This window comes from Chelmon rostratus, chromosome 3 (genome assembly GCF_017976325.1).
Source record: "Chelmon rostratus isolate fCheRos1 chromosome 3, fCheRos1.pri, whole genome shotgun sequence".
NCBI lineage: Eukaryota > Metazoa > Chordata > Actinopteri > Chaetodontiformes > Chaetodontidae > Chelmon > Chelmon rostratus.
Window position 1 is genome coordinate 19,543,538 of NC_055660.1, and position 9,683 is coordinate 19,553,220.

Genomic DNA, 9,683 nt, shown 5'->3' on the forward strand with positions numbered 1-9,683 from the left:
ACTCACTATCTATGCTGTAAGATTTCACTTTGTATGTATAGTCACTGCTTATGGACTGTGCATACATTAATGTATATGTATCACACAACCAGAAAAAGCACTGCAGCCCACAATGCGGACAGTGTGTTTTGCTACTGATAGAAGCATATTAAAAAAAGCAGACATTAATCAATGCTTGTTAACTATTATTAAAGGAAAATGGAGCGTCACAAGACGTCTGTTCTTCCTTCGCAAACAAACTGCGGCGTCACCGCTTTGCAAAAGGTCATACCAATTTGGATCTGGAGTCAAATCACAGGCAGCTTCAACCTAACAGAGCTCCCAATTAATGTCAGTTTCATTAGTGTTCTCTCCTTAATGCTGATTAGAAAGTTCCAGCGGTCTGCCAATGCTGGCCTGCCAATGAGCTGACAGTTATCGTAGCTCAGTTAAGCCTTTAAATGGAAAACTTGTAGGCGTGTCAGTTGAAATTAGTGTGTGCACTATGCATGCCTGACTTGTGCTGTTTCTGTCTTTCGAATGCTTTCCCGCCTGCCTGAAAAAGAGAAATAAACACAGCACGGTGGCAGCCGGCTGAGCAGTCGATGAGACGCGAGAGCAAAAATGAAAACAGGAGTGGGACGAGAGACGTGGAGAGCCGACACACGGGACGTAAACAAAATCAGATATGGACGAGACAAAACAGAGCCACCACGGGACAAACTCTGCAATCTCTTTGCAGCATCCTTCGCTCTCCCTCTGGGAAACCTGTGTCTGTGGTGATCCGCCCATGCTTCAATGTCTTTCTCAGACTGAAAAGCTGAATCTGGAAATACTGACTCCTGTGGAACGGCCGTTTCGGTTTGTGGCCCCTGCGTCAGCCCTGCAGCGGGGCCCTCCACTTTGGCCACAGGCTACATGATGGAGCACGTGAAGCCACAGCACTCCTTCAGCAGGGTGAGGCCCGTCTTGGTGAAGGGTGAAGAGGCCTGCTGAGCCCTGGGTGGCACCCGTCTGGTTGGTGCACCTGAGGCACAGACAGAAAATTGAGGAAAAGCTCAAATACTCTCCAAACCATGCTGTGCTGTACTGTTTGCTACGAGAGCCAACTTCGTCTAGTGATCGAAACATGATCAATGACTTGACCGGGAGGGCAGGTCTAAAGCAAAGCCTCAGTGCTCCCATTTCTACTTTAGTGTGAATCAGTCAGTGGATGTGTGAGGCTCCCTGTTTCAAAGCCCTCAGGAGGAAAACACCTCGAACAAGAAAAACATTTGGAGCAAGGAAAACATTTGCCACTGCTTACGCCCTCCTCGCTGCCTAAAATGCTGATGCTATGATGTGGCACAAAGTTGCAGCTCTCTTTATGCTTAAATACCTGTTTTCTTCATATTTCTTGGGAATTTTGACTTCAGAAAATCCGCCATTTCCTTATCTTCTTCGTTCTCCCTGTTGAAATTGAGAGACGTTGATGTAAAATACATGGAAATGCATGAATGCATGAAGCACTTGGGCTATAATTCAAAGTCATCCATTGCCTTGAAAAGAAAAGTTGGCCAAAATGCATCCTGAGAGGAATCTGCAGGCAGAATTTTCAAGTGAAGGACAGTCAGAGAGAAGTAACAGTGGAGCGATCTCAACATTTATCAGCGTGGACAGCATGGCCTTGAGCGGCGTCACATCCTCTACCACACTGCCGCTCTCCTGCTTCCTGCCTCTCACCTTCCCAGCAGCCCTTCAGCCTTTTCACAGCACAGCTGCCAACTCGAAGTGTCGATCGTGCAAACTAACAGCGCTTGATGCTGTCTGAGAGGGGGGTTGAACCTAAAAATATGCTTTAACCTGTTGGCCGCATCTGGTCATTGAAGTTGAAGAAGCGACAAGGATGCTGCACCGGAACCAGCGAGTAAGCAGGGGTCCGTTCATTTCCTGCAGATATTACCACAGCAGTGGCGCAGAGTGCAGGACAGAACACCTCAAAAGCAATAAAAAGCATTTCATTTTCTTGTTTTACAAATGTTTGATGTTTCTGCACGAAGAAAACGTAATGTACCAGACAGCTTGCTTTCCTTTGACGGCTTCCTCTTATAATTTCTAACGTGCCCTGCAGGGTTTCATATAATACATGTGATGAAGGAGTCTCAGAATGGATTTGTTGTGGCTGAAAGGTTTGGACAGCACTTAGACGGCTGCTCGTCATCTCCTGCACGAATGAACTACCAACAACCAGCACGCTGACGTTAGAGGCTCGGAAACCTGAAAAACATTTTCTTTTTTTAAAAAAACTATGGCAGCTCGTCTTGCAGCCCTCAGTGACGCACGCTGACACATCTTTAATTGAAATGGCTCTCTGCTGCGCGCTCTGCGGTGCGCTCCCTCTCAGCGCTGCGCCTTAGGAAAGGTTCCATTGTCTTAATTGAGCGCAATGGGGCCGCTTTGTGGAAGCATGCATATGGATGGTGCTGAACTGAGATATAACCTCAGCAGCAGCAGTGACTACAAGGGAGGCTCCATCCTGAGCCCTATCAGTCGCTATAAGAATGATAATGAGTGACGCTCATGAATTGGCATCATGAAAGATCTGAATATTTTTTGAGTGAAGAATTCCCTGAAGCCTTTTCTGGGAGACGGCATGAGTGCTGCGTGTGCACTGCATCTCTGTCTGGTGGATTTCTATGTGAAGTATGATTTCATCCCCACCTCGACATTTTTAATTATTCATTCACAGCCTATAGCGACAGACACCAAAGGACTCCTATCGAGCTGTAATGAAACCGCAGAGGCAGAAACCCACCTGAGCCGCTCGAACTCCACATCATCCACCAGGAAATCTCTGGTCTCGACCAGCTTGTGGATCTGCTGGAGGAGCTCTTCTTCCTTCTGCCGGTCCTCGTTGGATTTGTCGTTATCTGCAGCACAAAACGTCTCAGTGTCTGCTGCTTGTTTGGGAAATGTGAGGATTAGTTTTCTTTAGAAGACTGATACCGCCCTCATTCTCTGTGCATGCGCCTGGAGGCAATTACCTTATCTTAGATTAGCATGTAGATTGGAAGCATGCTAGCTTAGCTTTATGCTAAGATAAGCAAGCGTATAGCCAAGTGTAACAGCATGCTGATTCTAGATCCATTTTTAGTGTACAATTATGATTGAGGCGTCAATCTTCTCAACAAATTCCTTGAAAGGAAAGCAAATAATCTCCCAAAATGTTGATCACTTCACTTTTTTTTACTCATCCTCCATCAACAGCTGGAGCTCCTACCTGGTATAGACACTAGTTTGTGCAGCTCCTTCTTCAGACGTGTGATCTCCTTGCACAGCTGAATGTCATCCATCCTGCAGCAAAAAAAAGAAACACTTATTAGCACTGCACAGGCTCCATATCAGCTCACTTTCTACAGTAAAGGGCTGCAATCTTGACTCCACCACTTGGGAAAATGAAATTCAAACAAAGCAAACTTGATTTTGATCTCACAGGCCGTCTCACGCAGGAGGCGACACAGTCTTTTCTGAGCAGAAATCCCTGTGATGTCTCTGATAGCTTTCACTCTGCGTGTGTCTTTATCAAACCCTTTCTCTTTCGACGGCCCTTCAAGTTAGTGGATCATTACTGACACCGCGGCGGGGCGGAGGACTCTGTGCCATCCTGGTCTGAACCCAGCATCACAGCGACTGGGTCCTTTTTGGAGACGCACACATATACAGGCGCACACAGGGCCATGATGTAAAATAACCCACACCTCACACACATTAATCAATGTCAGCAGAGCGAGAGCCTGCCTCGTCTACCTGTCAGGACAGGATGCAGGTGGAGGAACGGCCACGAGGTCTGGAATACAAATGAAACACTTTGCTTAACTTACTGGAAGAAAACGCACCTTGGGGTTTGTTTGTTTTGTGGACTGCTGTTAAAAAAAAAAAGTGCGTCTCCATCTCTGTCCTCCTCCTCCGCCTCCTCCTCTCATTTTTGCTACTCCTCACGCCACTCCTCACATCCCTCCCGCTGTCTGTGCAGTGTTACTTTCAGAGGAGCAGATGAATAAATATCCATGCATTAGCCTGCTTAGAGGAAGCCAAGGTAAATTGTAACGGGGGGCCAGCTTGCGGTGTGATGGAGAGAAATGAGGGGAGAGAATAGAGGACAGTGGTGTGTTTCAGGTACCAAGGTGTGATCTTAAATAGCAAAAAAGACACTTAAATGATTTAAACTGCTCTGGGAAATGTCAACTCCTGCAGATGGATGCTATCCTACAGTGAGCTACTAGCTCCTGTATTATGGTTAATTCTGGCTTGATCAGTGTGCTTATTTTGACTGTTTAATTAACAGAATCATTCATTTTTTCAGGTCTGTCACAGCAGTGACATGTTGTCCCACGTGCACATGATGCAGACTGTCACGTTGGTCCAGAGTGAAATATTTTGACACTTTTTTGGATGACATTTTGCAGCTGGTTCATGGTCCCCTGATGATAAATCCCAGTGACTCACATGTATCTGAGCTCCGACTCCCTCCTGACGAGGACGTCCCTGATCCTCTCAATCTTAAAAAGCTCCCCTTCAATGTCGTCCACGGTGATGGTGGAGTCCGCCATGGAGACCACGTCGCCCTCTGTGGGAGGGAGAGAGAGGAAGAGAAAAAGAAGGACAGCTTTTATTCTTGATTGGTGTTATAAAAGACCACGTGTTTGAGAAATTTGCAACGCTGACACAAAAGCATAATTTCAGTATTTCAACTGACGAATACTATGCAAACACACACACACACTCAGGAGCTTTTTTTTAAAAATGATCCAATTTGCCACTGCAGAACAACAGCTGCATATGAATCTGCATTTTAAACTGTATAAACAGCTGCAGCAGATGTGCTTTGAAACGGCTGCTTGTTGAGGATCAGAGTGTCACAGCCAAATTACCATGTGTCAGTGGTGCGCACGCACACACACACACACACACACACACACACAAAGTGATTAACCCAACCCAAGCTGATGGGTCAGCCCAGGAAATTAGCCTCCCTCCAGTACGGCTGTCAGATACGCGCTGCGGTCCTGTCTACTCTGCCTTGTTCGGCTGCTGAGAGATAGTTCACTGTGCAGTCGTTCAGCAACACGCAATCCCCCAGTGTAACCACCACAGAATACATAGAACCGGATCTGAAAATCTCTCCCAACCACAGCTGAAACGATCGCTCGAATAATCAGTTAATTCGCTGATTTTAACTGTTGGTCGGACCAAATAAGACATCTGACTAAACAGACTCCACAGCCGGTAATTACATTAAGTCTTTATGTTGCTTATTTTACACCACAGTTTATAGCCTGATCATGATTCTGCATTAAATTAACATCTAAGACAACTGAGCGTTTCACAACAAACTACACGCTCAAAGGAATAACAGAATGGTTCATTATTATTTCAACAGAACAATGAGATGGTGGTAAGTAATCCCAGTAGACAAATCTTTTCTCACACACAGCAGCTCTGCTTGCACACAGCATACTGCACAGAGGACGGCCCGCTGAACAGTAATATCAAACATAATGCTGTGTTTAAATCTGCCTCATTATGCCGTATTTCTCCTACGAATGATGAATGAAAATTCAAGGATCAATCTAAAAAAACAAGGCAAATAACAAGGACTGATCTCAGCCATTTATTACAATGTGTGGGCTTGCTCCAAACGTCTCTGTAATGCTTTTTAATGAATCCGTCCCAGGGCCCGTGGACACATTTGCGTGGTATAAAAGGACATCAAAGCATTTCACACAATGTGGCTGCTATACAGCAGCTGCACGAGAATCAAATACACCACCACATGTCAGACGTTTACCTGCATCCACCTTCTAAACGAGCAACTGTTTTATCCATGCACATTAAAATACATGCAATCAATTTCGTTTACCCTGAGATGCGAGTATGGCCGACCTTCTCGGAGACAGATAGTTAAAGTCACGCAGCGAGTGGCGCGATGCTGCAACCGGAGGCAATCACCACCGCCTGCTTCCGAATTGTTCCATTTAACTGTCACTTTCCTGCAGAGAGCTGCACAACATGCGGGCCCAGCTGGACATAAGCAGGGAGATATACTAACACCCCCACTGACAGACAGCCCCTGCCCTTAAATCCTCTTTATATACACACACAGCATTACTTAGTGGAGCTCTAGTATGTAGTATCTCTATTCTAGTCACATTTAGCCTTGGGGAAGGTAGAAGCTGATTGGGTTCAAAGTGCTGTGAAGACGCGTCTTCTGCACTAGCATGAAAAGGGGCAGAATGAGTGTGTCATAATAACTCAAGCTGGGATTGTATGACTTCGGGATAGTAGTAAAAGCACTGTGGGAAGCATGAACCATGCTTGGTTATAATTGCTGGTGTACATGGACTCACATCCCCGCTGGCATTAAAGCTTTGTTTCAGGGCTTGAAACAGCAGTCTGCTTTGTGTGACAGACAAAAAGGGGACCCTGAAGTACGCACAGACGTCTTCACGCACTCTATTACTGTGACAAATCTGGCTGACGTCAGTGTAGTGTCAACACAACCTTGACATCTTGGGGGCTGAAGCACCGAGTGAACTGTTGCAGCGAGTATTAAGCTGCTGATGAGGTTACAGGGATAAAAAGACGTGCTGTGCGTGGAAATATTGACACTTTCCTAAATGTTTCGGAAGTGTTACAGTTAATGTAAATTGCATGAGCAATAAATGAGCAAGTAAGCCTAATTTTTCAAGCTACTTAGATACCCACCAAACATATGAAAACAAAATATTAACAATTTCTTTCAATTAAAAAAGACTTTGCATCATAAATAAGCTTTCTGTGGCCCATTTCTAACTTTAAAGCAAGAGTTTAAAACCTGTCTCATGTCTGTGATCTGAATATGCCAGAAGGCCATTATCTTAGCTTAGCATAAAGACCAGAAGCAGGTGGAAACAGTTAGCCTGGCGACCAAGCTCACACATTAACACACTGTGTCATGTTGGTTTAATGCCAATTCAAGATTCTGAAAATTCTTAAATGAAAATGATGTATGAGAAAAAAAAAATAGGTGAATGTTTGTCTAGACAACAATTTGTAGATGATGCATTTTTTTCATGAATTAACCATTTTTATGCTTTTCGGTGGTGTTTTCTCTAAAAACAACGATGAACCAACAAACTTTATCATGACCTGAACAAAAGTGAGTCGCCTCACTGAAATAAATGAACTTGACAAGCAGCTGAGTAGACTTTCTCTGCAGCAGACTCGTATTTGTGATGCACAGGTGGAACAAATAACTACTAACTGCTGTAAGGGCGCCCTCGTTCACGCTATTAGTTTCACCTGTGCTGAGCTGCTGTCGATAAAAGCCTCTTTCTGATTAGACGACAGCGGAGTGGGGTCCTAATGCACATCCAAAACCAAAAATGAGTCTCACATTTCATGCTGATTTAGACGAAAACTTCTATGAGGCTACAAGATAATGCAGAAGAGAAAGCACATTTCACAAGGGGGTTTACAGGAAGTTGCCCTTGGTTGTACTCAGCATTGATGGCGTGTGCGTGTGTACCTGAGAGAAAGAAACTGAGAGTGGCAGAAAGCCCCTCACTCTCTCTCTCTCTATCTCTCTCTCTCTATCTCAAATTGCACCCTCTATTCACACTGCATACTCGTTACATGACAGGTGTCACAATGCTGGGTGATGGTTTACCAGCAGATCTCAGCGGTCTCGGCCACCGCCAGCGAGCAGCTCCGAGCTATCGTTCATGTTCCTGCCAAAAAAAACCCAGCTTCAGTGGAGATTCCCACGAACACCTTCACATCGACAGCGACAACGTGTTCTGCTGCAGAGGCTCTCAAGGACAGGTTACTCAGCCACTGAGCAGTTATGACTCATCACCAAACCTCTTTGAAACGTTCCCTCCTTCCTCACCTCCCCTGCCCTGCCCTCCCCTCTTCATCCACACCCAGATGATGCGACTTACATCATGAGGTCGGTTTACAGTGTGTGCTCTGACTCCAGCACTCTCTTTCTAAACTGCGCCTCACACCTAATGAGGTGGAACAGCACACTGACCGACAGATGCATCAGCCAGATTAGAGGCCAAGAGGCAGAAGTGGGGGAGAGGAAAGAGGAGGGGGGGTGGTGAGGAGAGGAGGAGTGAAACCCTCCAGAGGGGGGTAAAAAAGCAGATTCTGCACAGCTTTCTAAACTTCCCACCTGACTGATCACATCAGTGCACTTCATAGACGGTGCGCCTGTGCCACCAATAAACTTCGACAACCTGCCGCCATTATATGAGCTGAATTCACACCATTGTGATGTACGATTCAATGACCTTCAGCGAAGCAGAGGAGAAGAGCTGAAACGAAAATTTAATCTGCAGCTGTTTTGAAAAATCGGTTCATTGGTTCACTCAGTTTTCAGCGTTCCAGCTTCTCCAGCGTGTGCATTTTCTCCACTAAACCGAATTTCAAGACTGTTAGTGGGGCAAAACAGGACATCTGAGGACATCTTTAGGAAACTGTAATGGACATTTTTCTCCATTCATTGATTTATTGAGAACATTAAGCTTCATTGACAATGAAAGGCTGTTGAGGGACATAATTGTACTGTGGGGCACATCACAGAGAAAAGAGCTCCAGTGACCTCTGACCTAAGAGTCACACACTGAGACGGGCCAACGTCCCGCCAAGTCCCACATGAGGGTCATCAGTCATCACACCTGGCGCAGGTCACTGAGGAATGGGCCCTCCACTTTCTCTTACACAAGTATGGACACACACAGTCACGTTTCCATCACTTCAGAGGACATCACATTGACTTACATGCATTTCCTGGAGACTTAGCCGAGTCCTCACCTGGAAATTTAATCATTTACATTATGGGGACTTGCATTTTGTCCCCATAATGACGTCCCCGCAGTGTGATTTTTATGGATCCACAACATGAGTAATACACGTCCACACACACACACACACACACACGCACGCACGCACGCACACACGCAGTAGAACAGACACCTGTGGATTCCTGACATTTCCAGGGCTGCTGCCTGTGCTGCAAGCAGACAAATGCACTGATTGGTTTAATCAAGTAGAAAAGATAGAGAGGAAAAGAGCAAAAATCAAACTACTAATCCTGTTGTACATTTTAGTGGGACATGACAGAACACAAGCCCATGAAGCCTTACAGGCATATTATGGTGAAGCCATCAATGATTTTATAAACAGTGTGGAGACAAATCAACGCTCACTATAAAGACACTGCAACAACCTGTATAACCCTGATGGCAATTGGAGCACGAGGCACGGTGGCACATTAAATAATTTAGATGGTATTTCTGTAAACCCAGTCAACAGATCGATAAGTAATAATCCTGCAGTAACCTGGTTTGTTGCGGTCTCTGGTCCATTCCGTGCGCTCCAGTGAACCGTACTGATGAGGTCCTTGCTTCTTCTCCATCGGTCCAGCAGCCACTCTTCTTCTTCTCCTCTCTTCCAGTTGCAGTTGCAGCGGCGGGGAAACAGCTACAGGGGAGGGTCTTGCAGCGTCGGTCTGCTGCCGTGTTTCATTGAGTCATCGCCGGTGACCAACCTGTAGAGGCAGAGGCAGCGAGATGCTCCGGCGGTCCCCAGCAGCTCTGGCAGGTGATCGGTCTGTGTGCCTCACTCTCAACCGACGCTCAAGCTGGTCAGAGTAACTGCATGGCGCCATCTGGCGGCCG

At 45.9% G+C, this 9,683-nt stretch overlaps 1 protein-coding gene across 1 annotated transcript; it reads right to left on the reverse strand.

The window, feature by feature from the left end:
- Window positions 1-893: 893 nt before the first annotated feature.
- pik3r6a (phosphoinositide-3-kinase, regulatory subunit 6a) lies at window positions 894-9,421 on the reverse strand. The gene is made up of 6 exons (XM_041934228.1): window positions 9,346-9,421; window positions 4,465-4,585; window positions 3,239-3,312; window positions 2,774-2,888; window positions 1,358-1,428; window positions 894-1,006 (listed from the first exon to the last, which is right to left on the reverse strand). Exons 1-6 carry the CDS (start codon window positions 9,419-9,421, stop codon window positions 894-896), a joined length of 570 nt encoding a protein of 189 aa, XP_041790162.1.
- Between the last annotated feature and the right edge of the window lie 262 nt (window positions 9,422-9,683).